At 46.3% G+C, this 14,875-nt stretch overlaps 1 protein-coding gene and 1 long non-coding RNA gene across 8 annotated transcripts in view; one reads left to right on the forward strand and one right to left on the reverse strand.

The window, feature by feature from the left end:
- The window catches only part of LOC138788756 (uncharacterized), a 24,221-nt gene continuing 9,346 nt past the window's right edge, over positions 1-14,875 (forward strand). The window contains exon 1 of the long non-coding RNA XR_011362647.1: positions 1-92. This is a non-coding gene — a long non-coding RNA (uncharacterized lncRNA). The remainder of the gene's footprint in view (positions 93-14,875) is intronic.
- The window catches only part of ABHD6 (abhydrolase domain containing 6, acylglycerol lipase), a 23,824-nt gene continuing 19,956 nt past the window's right edge, over positions 11,008-14,875 (reverse strand). For all 7 annotated transcript variants that reach the window (XM_069966980.1, XM_069966976.1, XM_069966978.1 and 4 more), the window contains exons 8-9: positions 13,053-13,153; positions 11,008-12,190 (exon numbers count right to left, since the gene is read on the reverse strand). In XM_069966980.1, the coding sequence (XP_069823081.1) occupies positions 12,014-12,190; positions 13,053-13,153 (278 nt within the window). In that variant the 3' untranslated portion in view covers positions 11,008-12,013. The remainder of the gene's footprint in view (positions 12,191-13,052; positions 13,154-14,875) is intronic.

Raw genomic sequence — 14,875 nt, forward strand, 5'->3', positions numbered from 1 at the left:
ATAAGATGAAGAGTGCACAAACCATTACGTGTCGTACACTAATGTAGAAAACATCAAGTACATTAGTGACCCAGAGGGACCAGTTCTCTAAGGTAATGGGGTTCAGGGGATCCATATTTTCACAGTAAAATTAATTTATTGGCAATATTCACCTGTAACTGGGTCTGTTATATTAACCCCAGATACAGCCACTGATACTCACTGCAGAGCTAGTCTTCATTTGCTAAGACATAACAGCCCCATCAACTAAGAGAATGGACCAATTCTCCAATCCACAAATACAAACTTACTATCTTCCTGCCCCAGGACAGACATTGATATTATGGGTTTAGTGAGGGACTATGGCATGGGCACCTGTCCTGTCTGCAGCTCAAATACGTTGGTAATGACAGACATCAGAGATCACTGTAATGCCGGTCATTTAAAGGGAATCCGTCAGCTCCCGGGCACTACCTAAGGTGCTGACAGTGTGCTGTAGCTGTCAGCCCCCAGTGAGCATGGTGCCTTTTTGGTAATTTTCCGTACAGCGGATTATGTACAATCTTATGTCTCCTACTGTCACAGAGCAGTTGTTCGTGCCACACTTGTCATGCATCCTCCTCCCTCTTCATGAATAATCAATGCTGCCCGGCCTCCTGCTGGCTCAGCTGTTAGATTGCAGATCAGTCCTCTGTAGGTAGGTTATGACTGAAAGAATCTTTCCTCTGTAATGTGTTGGAGCTGTGGTCTAGGGGTAACTCACCTGACAGCAGTTTGTTCTCTGGTTTGAATCCCCTGATGGAAATTAAATAGATGTTTTTTTTCCTCATTGTATCATTTTTAAGGCTATGTTCACACACACAGTATTTTTGCTCAGTATTTTGGTCAGTATTTTGCAACCAAAACCAGAAGTGGATTGAAAACACACAAAGGCTATGTTCACACACTGTTGAAATTGAGTGGATAGCTGTCATTTAATGGCAAATAATTTCTGTTTTTTTTTAATACAATGTCCGATATTTGCCATTAAATGACGGCCATCTGCTCAATTTTAACAGTGTGAGAACATAGCCTTTCTGTGTTCTCAATCCACTCCTGGTTTTGGTTCCAAAATACTGAGCAAAAATACTGTGTGTGAACATAGCCTTAAAAAGATACAATAATGAGAAAAAAAGACATCTATTTATTTCCATCAGGGGATTCAAACCAGAGAATGAACTACTGGCAGGTCTCTAGACAGGTGAGTTACCCCTAGACCACAGCTCCAACACATTAGGGAGGAGAGATTCTTTCAGAGATAACCTGCCTACAGAGGACTGATCTGCAATCAGCTGAGCGAGCAGGAGGCCGGGCAGCATTGATTATTCATGAAGAGGGAGGAGGATGCATGACAAGTGTGGCATGAACAACAGCTCTGTGACAGTAGGAGACATAAGATTGTACATAATCCGCTGCACGGAAAATTACCAAAAAGGAACCATGCTTACTGGGGGATGCCAGCTACAGCACACTGGCAACACCTCAGGTAGTGCCCGGGAGCTGATGGATTCCCTTTAAAGGTGTACTCCAGGAAATAAATTTGTCTCCTCCAGTTCCTGGATCAAGCATGTTGTGCTGTGTCATCCCGCTCTTCCTGCTCTTGGGGGATCCTGTGGAGGGGAGGCTGTCTATCAAGATTCACCCTGGATGACACCCTGGAGTTTCCTTTCTCATCAATAACAAAGATAATGGAAGAGACCAATGACCACCCTTAATCCTGATGCAACACTTCTAGCAACACAATAGTTTAAAGTGTACATAATTGAAATAAGGAGTGGCTCCACGGTAAATCACAAATGCCAACCATACATATCCCTGCACTGAATGGTTGAAGTAATAGCCTTCTCCCTTCACACTACATCATTCTTAACATCAAGATGTAAAGCAGCAGACATAAACCTCCTCGAGAGGTTTAATGATTAAAGAAAAGATAGAGCTTGAGCCGCCAGGGGGTTTGGATTGAAGAATTTACATAATCCTTTGGGAAGTGTCTACTTATTGGAGGGGGAGCACTTGCCATCAGCGCTTGTCTCCCCCCCGCATCCCCACCCCACCCACACATAGAATGTAACACTTATGCCCTATCCTGTAGATAGAGAATACATTTGATAAAGTCAGAATACCCCTTAAAGCGACTCTGTACCCACAATCTGACCCCCCCCCCCAAAACCACTTGTACCTTCGGATAGCTGCTTTTAATCCAAGATCTGTCCTGCGGTCCGTTCAGCAGGTGATGAAGTTATTGTCCTAAAAAAATACTTTTAAACTTGAAGCCCATGCCAAACGGGAGTATATGTGCCCTAACTTTGCACCCCTCTCCATTCCTCCTCCCCACCCTCCTCATCATTAGGAATGCTCCCGGCAGATTGCCTCCTATTCGCCACCTGTGGCAGTCCGGCACATGGGCTGGATCTTTAAGGACGTGTGCAATGTTCAGCATGGAGAAAATGATAAAGAGGGTGGGGAGGAGGGACGGAGGGGGGTGCAAAGTTAGGGCACAGATACTCCCGTTTGGCACGAACTTCAAGTTTAAAAGTATTTTAGGACAATAACTGTATCACCTGCTGAACGGCCCGCAGGACAGATCTTGGATTAAAAGCAGCTATCTGAAGGTACAAGTGGTTTGGGGAGATCAGATTGTGGGTACAGAGTCGCTTTAAAGGGAACCTGTCACCCCCCGTGCCGGGGTGACAGGTTCCCGACCCCCCGTTAGAGACCCCTATACTTACCTCATCGCGCCGGGTCCCGCTTCTGAAGATGGTCGGGTCCCGGAGATCTCAGCCGCCGCAGCCCGGCGCGCGCGCTGAGAGATGAGTCCAACGCTCATAGAGAATGACGGAGCGCTGGACTCTCCTGTCATTCTCTATGGGTGTTGGACTCATCTCTCAGCGCGCGCGCCGGGCTGCGGCGGCTGAGATCTCCGGGACCCGACCATCTTCAGAAGCGGGACCCGGCGCGATGAGGTAAGTATAGGGGTCTCTAACGGGGGGTCGGGAGCCTGTCACCCCGGCACGGGGGGTGACAGGTTCCCTTTAAGTATGACCTGAACTGCTCTGGTGGCCCTCAGATAAAGAAACTGTAATTTGGACCTAGTTTTGAGATGTAAAACTTTCAAAAATAACTCATAATTTTCCCATTGAATTGCACTACATTTAATAAGGCAATAAAGACTGATACAGTAAGTGCCAGCTAAGCGACTGTTTGACAGAGTCTGGCCAGCTTATGAGATGTGAGCTCCCTCCTAATTCCACAGGAATAAAAAGTGATGTTGACCTCCCTCAGCTCTGTGTCATATATGAAATGAGTACAGGAGATTTATTCTCCTTATCTGTGCAAGTCCTAATAGCGTAATCCACAGTCTGTAGAGATAAGGAACCAGGACAAAGTGCAGGGCACAGTGATATGGGCAACAAGTCACTGATGCAGCAGCGTGAGACAAGCCATAGAGCAAGGGTTGTGGAATCTACACAATTAGCCCATTTCCCAGTCTTCTCAGGACACGGTTATTTTTTATTTTCTATTTCAATAGGGCCAATCCGGACGATTATCGTTCATTTAGGGCCAGACCTAAAATCATCATTCCCCCACCGCGCATCGCTGCGGTTGAATAGCGGTGCACGGTGGGTGACCGACGATTTGACAAGCAGCAGCAGCATACATTACCTGTCCAGGCTTCTTATCTGCACTGTCTTCATCCTCGGGTCCCGCGCGCTCTATCTTCCAAATGGCCGGTCAGCTGACGGAGCGCTCAGCCAATCACAGGCCGGGACCGCCACGGCCTGTGATTGGCTGAGTGTGGTCTGTCAGCTGACTGGCCATTCTGAAGATAGAGCGCGCGGGACCCGGGGATGAAGACAGCACGGAGAGGAAGCCTGGACAAGTAATGTATGATGCTGCAAGGGCTGCAAGGACATCGGTAACAATGTCCTTGCAGCCCTCGCTCAACGATCATCGGGCCGTGGGATAGGCCCAGTAAACGAGCGGCGATCTAGCAGATCGCCGCTCGTTTACATCGTTGATCGGGCCCTCCTCGGCCCGAGGAATAGGACCCTAAGTCAACAGTAACTTTAATCAGCTGTTACATTAAGGCTACAATGGGTTATAACCCCGTATGACCTAATTCAAACCTACAGGGTTTACAGACTATTTCCAGTCATAAAGTAGCATTAAGGCCAGAAAACTAATTTGTTAACAAAAGATTAGTGCTGTGGTTTTCCAATGGACAGTGGCACCATTAGTTCTTCAGGGTAGCTTCACACATATGGGATCCGCAGCAGATTTCACGATGCGAGTTTGTCTATGGGGTCACATACCTGCAGCGGAACTTCATTGCGCTGCGGATATGTGACCCGGCCCCGTTAACCCCCCGCCTCCCGCAGCATACATTCAAAAGAATATATAGATGCAGCTCACAATTGTGTTACTGAGTAGGTCGAGGTTTAACTAAAGATGCCCTTACCTAGAAACGGGCAGATAATGCATACAGTAATAGAAGAGATTCTTTAGTCCTCAAGACCACCACAGCCCTATCTTCTAAATTATATGGTATAATGTAGCCAGGGGCGGATTAACTTTACCATAGGCCCCGGGCTGTTCACCAAGCCTGGGCCCCCCCACCCCACTGTAACTATGGCAGCACTAGCCTGCCGTTCATAGTACAGGACAGATAAAGTCATGATGTCCTGATTTGTGCAAAATTGTGCCATTAAAAAAAACTGTGATTTTTGCAAATCATGGCGGAAGTGTAGCCAGGAGACAGCTGAAAGTATAAGTCTTTTTGGGTGGTCATGGGCCCCCCAGGAGCTCAGGGCCCCGGGCTACCGCCCGACACCCCCCTGTTATAATCCACTACTGAGTGTAGCTCACAGTTATGTAGTAACCTGACTGCGATTCTAGCCAAAATACAACAATTTAATCATAAAACATACTAAAAATCAAACATTACTCAAATATACACATATGGATCGAAAAAGCAATTGAGAAATAATGTTAAAATTACAAAGTCTCTATATGATGAATTGCATCGCTCGGTGCCCACCGATTGCGAGATCGTATTAGATGTTATCAGCCACTATTGCCAATGCGTTCCTTATGTTGTGAACACAGTTCTGGAATGCACCTCGGACTTATAGTTCTCCTAGCGGTACCGAGTTTTGGACTTGTAGTTACTTAGTTAGTATTGGACTTATAGTCCTATTGGACTCAATAGGACTATTACACTCAATAGGACTATAAGTCCAATACTAACTAAGTAACTACAAGTCCAAAACTCGGTACCACTAGGAGAACTATAAGTCCGAGGTGCATTCCAGAACTGTGTTCACAACATAAGGAACGCATTGGCAATAGTGGCTGATAACATCTAATACGATCTCGCAATCGGTCTGCACCGAGCGATGCAATTCATCATATAGAGACTTTATAATTTTAACATTATTTCTCAATTGCTTTTTCGATCCATATGTGTATATTTGAGTAATGTTTGATTTGTAGTATGTTTTATCATGATTAAATTGTTGTATTTTGGCTAGAATCGCAGTCAGGTTACTACATAACTGTGAGCTACACTATACCATAAAATTTAGAAGATAGGGCTGTGGTGGTCTTGAGGACTAAAGAATCTCTTCTATTACCGCAGCATACATTACCTGCTTGGCGCCGTGGCTGTGTTAGGGAGCCTCACACACAGCCGCGACGCCGAGCAGGTAATGTATGCTGGGGGCCGGGGCTGTGGGATGCTGAGGGTTAAAGGGGCCAGCGGGTATGTGACCTCATAGACCTTCACTATACCAGGATTCGCAGCGGATTTCGCTGCAAACTCGCAGCGTAAAATCCGCTGCGGATCCGGTACGTGTGAAGCTACCCTAACTTGAGTTCTCTAATGTGGAAAATCCACCTTAAAAATTCCCCTGTCCAGGATCCTTACTAGGAATGGTCCGAACCTGCCGAGGTTCGGGTTCGTACGAATCTAGACTATCGGCAATGATTCCCGCTGTCTTAAACCTCCGTGGAGAGGGTGGATAAAGCGGGAAGACCGCCTAGAAAACTGGGATACAGCCTATGGCTGTGGCCGTATCCCGGTTTTCCAGGCGGTCCTCCCGCTGTATCCACCCTCTGCACAGAGGTTTAAGACAGCGGGAATCATTGCCGAGAGTCCGGGTTCGTACGAACCCGAACCTCGGCAGGTTCGGACCATCCCTAATCCTTACCCAATGCTCAGACTGGAGGTGGTTACAAAGACTGTCTTTCACTCTTGTCCTGCCCTACATTACACAAACATCCCCTTGATTTGAATGTGCTGGCAGATCAGGGCCAGATTTTTGTCCTGCTTATTGCTTATTGTCCAAATTGGGCATGGACATGGGAAAGCTGGATCATAGCTCAGTGATTATATGTTTTCAGACCTCTGCCTGGGCTGGGAAAGCTGGGCTATAGCTAGATATCTGCTAGATCAACGCTTGCTTACTGAGCCTATTACATGGTTTGATGTCCGTGCAGCCCTTGCTTTAAAATAGTAAAATAATGAACTTTATACATACTGTACTTGTCCATGCTTCTCGGTGTCTTCTCGCTTCTGCCTGCTGGAACTTCAGAGCCGAGCCTGCTCAGCCAATCACTGTCCGCAGCGGTCCCATCTGAGCAGCTTGCCACTTCAGAAACCGGCTCTGAAATTTCAGCATGCAGAAGCGAGAAGACACCAGGGAGCGTGGACAGGTATGTACAAAGTGTGATATTTTTCCTTACAGTCATCACCCACTGTCAACACATTGCTATTACACGTAGCAATGAGCCCTCGGCGACCAATAATTTTTAGGCTGGGATAACCAACAATGATCAGCCGACGATCACTTCATCAGCTGATTGTGGACTTTATTGCACAGAGAAATACCCTGTCAAATCCGCCTGATTTGGCAGATTAGAGAGCACTAATGGGCCTATTACACGGCCTGATCGTTTAACAAGGGCTGCAGGGACATCGTTACAGATGTCCTTGCAGCCCTTTTTTAAACTTTATACATTACCTATCCAGGCTGCAGGGCTCCTCTTGCTCTGTGCTTGTCCCCGGGTCCGCATGCTCCAGCTTCAGAGCAGCCTGTCTCAGCTAACAGGCCGCGGCGGTCCTGGCCTCACACTGTAATTACACGTAGTAATGCGCAGTCTGCGCCTGACAATTATAGGTCAGAACCTATATCAATGATCAGCTGATGACAACGATCATCGGCTGATTGTTGTCTTTATTACACAGAACGATAATCGGCCGGATAGGGCCGATTCGGCCTATTTTTGTTACACGTAATAGTACCCTAAGACTTCTGTTGAAAATGGGAAAACTGGGCTATAGTGCAGTGATGATATGTTTTCAGACTACTGTTTCTAAACTGTAGTTGAGACTGGGAAAGCTGGGTTACAGATCAGTGTGGATATGTTTTCACAGTTCCGCATTATGTGATATATTTTGAGACTGCTGCTGAGGCTGGAATACTGGGTAAAACTGGGTATTCATTTAATGTTCATACCTTCTGACCCTGCTGATGCACTGGAAAAGCGGAGTCACAGCTCAGTGATGATATGTTCTTTGGCTATGTTCACACTGTGTTTTAAAAAAAAACACAGCCGTTGTTTGCAGAGTCAAACAACAGCCACTGTTTAACATGTTCCTGTGGCCGATACTGCCATTTTAGTGTGCCTGCAATCCAAATAATCATAGAACTCAGAATGGCCATACAATGTGTCCCTAGAGCGGCAACAACGGCCATTGTTCGTGCAATAGCGGTCGCAAATAATTGACAATGCAAAAGAACACTGCAGAGACACCATCACATGTCTCGACGTCAGTGAACTAGCCAGACCTTCCCTCCGGGAAGGAACAACCAAGCCAAAGCGTTCTCCAGTCAAGGAAACTACCTCAGCAAGGTATCCATCCACAGACAGCCGTTTCGGGGTTTTTGCCCCTCATCAGTGTGGAGTAGGTTTCTGGCTAGTGGGAGCAATGACTAGTAAGTGCATGCAAAAGGACGCTGGTTGACCTCAGGGAGATCAACCAAAACACCGCAGAGACACCATCACGTGTCTCAACGTCAGTGTATTCTAGAACATTGCCCCCTGGGAAATCGAATATGCAAAAGAACACTGCAGAGACACCATCACATGTCTCGACGTCAGTGAACTAGCCAGACCTTCCCTCCGGGAAGGAACAACCAAGCCAAAGCGTTCTCCAGTCAAGGAAACCACCTCAGCAAGGTATCCATCCACAGACAGCCGTTTCGGGGTTTTTGCCCCTCATCAGTGTGGAGTAGGTTTCTGGCTAGTGGGAGCAATGACTAGTAAGTGCATGCAAAAGGACGCTGGATGACCTCAGGGAGATCAACCAAAACACCGCAGAGACACCATCACGTGTCTCAACGTCAGTGTATTCTAGAACATTGCCCCCTGGGAAATCGAATATGCAAAAGAACACTGCAGAGACACCATCACATGTCTCGACGTCAGTGAACTAGCCAGACCTTCCCTCCGGGAAGGAACAACCAAGCCAAAGCGTTCTCCAGTCAAGGAAACCACCTCAGCAAGGTATCCATCCACAGACAGCCATTTTGGGGTTTTTGCCCCTCATCAGTGTGGAGTAGGTTTCTGGCTAGTGGGAGCAATGACTAGTAAGTGCATGTAAAAGGACGCTGGTTGACCTCAGGGAGATCAACCAAAACACCGCAGAGACACCATCACGTGTCTCAACGTCAGTGTATTCTAGAACATTGCCCCCTGGGAAATCGAATATGCAAAAGGGAAGGTCTGGCTAGTTCACTGACGTCGAGACATGTGATGGTGTCTCTGCAGTGTTCTTTTGCATATTCGATTTCCCAGGGGGCAATGTTCTAGAATACACTGACGTTGAGACACGTGATGGTGTCTCTGCGGTGTTTTGGTTGATCTCCCTGAGGTCAACCAGCGTCCTTTTGCATGCACTTACTAGTCATTGCTCCCACTAGCCAGAAACCTACTCCACACTGATGAGGGGCAAAAACCCCGAAACGGCTGTCTGTGGATGGATACCTTGCTGAGGTGGTTTCCTTGACTGGAGAACGCTTTGGCTTGGTTGTTCCTTCCCGGAGGGAAGGTCTGGCTAGTTCACTGACGTCGAGACATGTGATGGTGTCTCTGCAGTGTTCTTTTGCATATTCGATTTCCCAGGGGGCAATGTTCTAGAATACACTGACGTTGAGACATGTGATGGTGTCTCTGCGGTGTTTTGGTTGATCTCCCTGAGGTCAACCAGCGTCCTTTTGCATGCACTTACTAGTCATTGCTCCCACTAGCCAGAAACCTACTCCACACTGATGAGGGGCAAAAACCCCAAAACGGCTGTCTGTGGATGGATACCTTGCTGAGGTGGTTTCCTTGACTGGAGAACGCTTTGGCTTGGTTGTTCCTTCCCGGAGGGAAGGTCTGGCTAGTTCACTGACGTCGAGACATGTGATGGTGTCTCTGCAGTGTTCTTTTGCATATTCGATTTCCCAGGGGGCAATGTTCTAGAATACACTGACGTTGAGACACGTGATGGTGTCTCTGCGGTGTTTTGGTTGATCTCCCTGAGGTCAACCAGCGTCCTTTTGCATGCACTTACTAGTCATTGCTCCCACTAGCCAGAAACCTACTCCACACTGATGAGGGGCAAAAACCCCGAAACGGCTGTCTGTGGATGGATACCTTGCTGAGGTGGTTTCCTTGACTGGAGAACGCTTTGGCTTGGTTGTTCCTTCCCGGAGGGAAGGTCTGGCTAGTTCACTGACGTCGAGACATGTGATGGTGTCTCTGCAGTGTTCTTTTGCATATTCGATTTCCCAGGGGGCAATGTTCTAGAATACACTGACGTTGAGACACGTGATGGTGTCTCTGCAGTGTTTTGGTTGATCTCCCTGAGGTCAACCAGCGTCCTTTTGCATGCACTTACTAGTCATTGCTCCCACTAGCCAGAAACCTACTCCACACTGATGAGGGGCAAAAACCCCGAAACGGCTGTCTGTGGATGGATACCTTGCTGAGGTGGTTTCCTTGACTGGAGAACGCTTTGGCTTGGTTGTTCCTTCCCGGAGGGAAGGTCTGGCTAGTTCACTGACGTCGAGACATGTGATGGTGTCTCTGCAGTGTTCTTTTGCATATTCGATTTCCCAGGGGGCAATGTTCTAGAATACACTGACGTTGAGACACGTGATGGTGTCTCTGCGGTGTTTTGGTTGATCTCCCTGAGGTCAACCAGCGTCCTTTTGCAAATAATTGACAAGTCAGTTATTTCTGGGGCCGTAGCAAGCAACAGCCGTTGTTCAATACAGCGTGTGAATGACGGCCAATGCAGTGCGTTATTTTATGGCAAGAATGGCCGTTGTTTTAATCTGCAAAAATACAATGTTGCCGAGAATGAGACAGTTGGGTTATAATAAAGTAAAATAATTTGAGACTGCTGCTGAGACTGGGAAAGCTGGGTACCATTTAGTACTATTTCACAGAGTCATAGGTCAGTGATGATACCTTATCAGACTTCTGCTGAGACTGGGAAAGCTCAGTGACCTGTGGTGGTTGAAACCCAGCGATACAATGCAGAACATTCTTTTCTTTCTCTTGTGTCAATGTCCTCATCTAGCTCATGCTTATCTAGTGTTATCAGAGAAAAATAGAGCTATCATCCATTCCAATCCTTCAGGGTGTGTTCACACAATCAGGTTTTTTTTAATTGCCATGATTGAAGCCAAAGTCAGGAACAGATTATAATTGGAGGGCAGGTCATAAAGGAAAGATTTAAATTTATTCCTGCCTTTGTTTTAATTAATTGCAATTAAGAACCTGAATTTGTGAACATCCCCACCAATTATTATTATAACAAGGTCACTTTGCAGCAGCAGTAAAGTGACAATTGTCAGATAGTCCAATATAAGTGTGTAAGTTATTTTTATCCTGTCTTTTCCCATAGTCGCTTTAAAGACTGAGAAAACAAAACAATAACAATGTGTATATTTATTAACACAAATAAGAACTGCATACTGGTAGATGGGTAAAGAAATACAGAAGTATAAGCCATAAACCTCAGAAATACTGCCCCCTGTGGCCAAATTACCATGGAAAATACTATAGTAGCATCATATGGCCTTGTAGATAAGCACTGATGTCATTCTGATCAACCTCATAAGTGAAGATCTGCTGTGACCCATAGCAACAAATCATAATAGCGGAGATCATGCACCGAAAGGAAAAGTCTTATTATTGCTATGTAATACAGCACACCCATACTTTCACATATTCCTACATGGTGATCTCAGCCTCTTGGTCTTTGGCATTGTGTACAACTGGGGCTTGTAGTAGTCCTACAATGGTCCAATGATATATCCAAATAAACAGCCATGCAGTCCTCATTCTGTAGCAGCAGAATCATCCATCATGGGCACAGTGTCAAAGCTGATTTGTATATAATGCTATCTGCATAATACTGCTTGGAAGGCACAACACCCAGATATTGGTGCACGCACTGCGCGTGGTGCAATGTTTTGCATGTCCCAACCATATTAAATGGCTAATACCTTCACAATTAAATTGTCTTACCACTTATGACAACGAGTGGGATTCTATTACTTATGTTTTTTTTTTGCTATATTATATCTTATAATAAACAAGCTAAAAATTCATCTAGCTTCTATAACATGGTCTCGGGACAGTAGGCTCAATGCATCAGGATAATCGGTTGGAGTACAGGCTTTAACGACTACAATGCCATTGGGTATCATCTACAACAATAGTCTTTGGAGGAACCACGGCTGTGATACCCATTGTGTGCAACGCATTGTACTAAAGACCCTGCTGCACTGGAAGCAATCTGTATTCAGACACAGTTCTGGTCTTCTGTTCACAAGGAACTAAGCTACTTTCCTAGAAGGTCTACAAGATCCCCTGAGAAGCTCAGAGAAATACAGTATAGAGAGGACCGTAAGGAGTCCGGAGCATTCCTGAATGTTTAATCATGCTTCTTATTGTTCTCTGTGGTTTGCAAGGAAGATATAAAGTCCACAATGAGTTTGGCTGATTTTCGTGGTCGCTCCATCACTACTGAATGCCCACAGTTCTCCAGAATCTCCACTTGGCTTCCAGGTATTGCTTTAGCCAAGACTTCTGCTCCCGAAACATCAAGCACCTAAGATAAGGGAATAAGAAACTTAGTGCCTTCTACTCTGTTGAGGCTTACAAATAAATCATAATTGTTACTGGAAATTTTTATATGGTAAGAGAGTCAAAAGGAATAAAGACATAATAAAGGGGGTCAACCACTTAGGATCTCTCTCTAAAAGCCAGGACAGGAACACTCACAAAGAGAATGTCCATGCACGCCCTGCTTTGCATTCTGCTGGGATCCAAAAAGACGAGGGGCATAAGCTCAAAGGCATATTCTTGCTGTACACCTAATATAACTGATAACAGTGCAGTTACAATCAGTGACTTACAGGTCACTTTCCCATTTTAATCTTGCCAAGACTGCCATGATGACTTCTCTCAGTCACAGCTTGTCACCTTAGTGTACCAAATGATAATAGCGTCTTCTTTATCGTCACACAAAAAAGTAGTGGCTTCTTATTGCCCCCCCTCCCCCATGGTAGTAGTGCCCCTTTTTACATTCTACACAGTAATGGTACCCCTAGTCAGTCCCCCTACAGTAATGTGCCCCCACTTAATGTATGCCCTGTTAGTGCCCCACTTGGAAATTGCTCATTACGGCACAAGCCAGTGACTACAAACTGCAGGCTACGAGAAAATGGCGGCGCATGGAGCTGACAGATGCTGTTGAGGGCGGTAGTAGCCCAGAGATCCAGAGCACTCGGCTTTAATTCTGGGGCTTGTGCCCCAGAAGTCTGGTGTTTGTGTTACCCCTGGCATATCCCATACATATGTAATGTTTTTAGCAGAATGGCTAATGGGTGACTTGTATAATACAATTTATTGTAAAGCAGTTCTAGGTGAATTTTCCATATATGTATCATTTAAAAATAAGAAACACATACCTGGTCCTGTCTGCCCCATATAATCTGGGTAGGAGCAGTGATTTTGTGCATGCTCTCATGTAGAGTGTGGCGTGACTTCTCTTCTACCATATCTAAAAATACTGAACAAAGAAGATAGTGTCCATTATTTTCTTTAGGGTACAGCACTGAGCACTACTGTCATAAACACACATAAAAGCCTGTGAGATGTTGGCTGCCTTTAAAGGGTTTGTCTTATGACTGAAGCGGGTGATCAGCTGATTGCTGTGGGTTTGGTCCAGGTGTCCCCAATGACAACAGTGGCCACTGCAGGAGAAATGTAGTATTACATGCCAGACATTCAAATGAATATCCACATCAGGCGAAGAACTGCCACTGAAGGGTTGGTATGGTTTGTTTTTCCATACATGCCACTTCCTTCGAGGTTGTATCACCATTAGAACTCAGGATGGTGGATAAGTGTATTGCCGGGGTCCAACTGATGGGACCTTCGTCAATCTCAAGAACAGGGTCCTGAGTGCCCCACTGGAATGGAATGGTAGTTACAGGTAGCAGTGCCACTCAATTCACTATGGGGGCTGTACAAGCCAAGTACAGCATCGCTCTATTCGGATAGGAGATTCAAGACCCTGTTCTACCCCATGATCACACCCTTACCAGTGCCTTTAAGGGGTAGTGCGGTGCTAATAATTTATTCACAAAATAACACACATTACAAAGTTATACAGTTATGCTCAGCCAATCGCGGCTGAGCAGCTGATGACGTGGCATAGGGGGGCCGGCATGAGGGACGGTCGGAGTGGTCCGGCCGGCCTGCCGAAGACGACGTCATTGTCCCAAGATGGCGGGCGGGGGTCGACACGAATGCAGTAAGTATAATGCACCAACACTTCCGGGTCTGACGTGGGTGGGAGAAACACGGGGAAGGGGGCCATTCACATACATAACACACATTACAAAGTTGTATAACTTTGTAATGTGTGTTATTTTGTGAATAAATGATTAGCGCCGCACTAACCCTTTAATAGTGATTCATCCCCTTTAAAGCGACTCTGTACCCACAATCTGACTCCCCCAAACCACTTGTACCTTCAGATAGCTGCTTTTAATCCAAGATCTGTCCTGGGGTCCGAACCATCAGGTGATACAGTTATTATCCTAAAAAAACAACTTTAAACTGGCAGCCCCGTGCCCAACAGCCGGGGATTAGATTGTGTATGCATTAGGCTGGCACACCCTCTCTGCCCCTCCTCCCCGCCCTCCTTATCATTAGGAATGATCCAGGCAGATTGTCTCCTATTCCTCAGCTGTGTCAGCACGGCACATGGGCTGGATTGTTAAGGCACCTGTGCAATGTTCAGACTGGAGAAAATGTTCTAGTGGCATTCCTAATGATGAAGAGGGTTGGGGAGGAGGGACAGAGAGGGTGTGCTAGCCTAATGCATACACAATCTAATCCCCGGCCGTTGGGCACAGGACTGCAAGTTTAAAAGTTGTTTTTTAGGACAATAACTGCATCACCTGCTGAACGGACCGCAGGTCATATCTTGGATTTAAAGCAGCTATCCGAAGGTACAAGTGGTTTGGGGGGGGGGGGGGGGGTCAGATTGTGGGTACAGAGTCACTTTAAACCAATTGACCATCCCTCGTAGTTCCGCTAGAAAGCAAAGTTCTGCACATATTCTCACCAGAACAAAGGGAATGAAACAACCAGAGGTGGCCCCCTCTCTAAATGGGCCCCATAACACCCAATTGGCTTGTAAGCCCTTGAGACCACGTAAAACCTGGACAAGCCGGGCCCACCTAATCTACTCTTTGTTAAAGACTCTCTGCTCTGGCTAGTA

The sequence above is a fragment of the Dendropsophus ebraccatus genome, chromosome 4 (assembly GCF_027789765.1).
Source record: "Dendropsophus ebraccatus isolate aDenEbr1 chromosome 4, aDenEbr1.pat, whole genome shotgun sequence".
Classification (NCBI taxonomy): domain Eukaryota; kingdom Metazoa; phylum Chordata; class Amphibia; order Anura; family Hylidae; genus Dendropsophus; species Dendropsophus ebraccatus.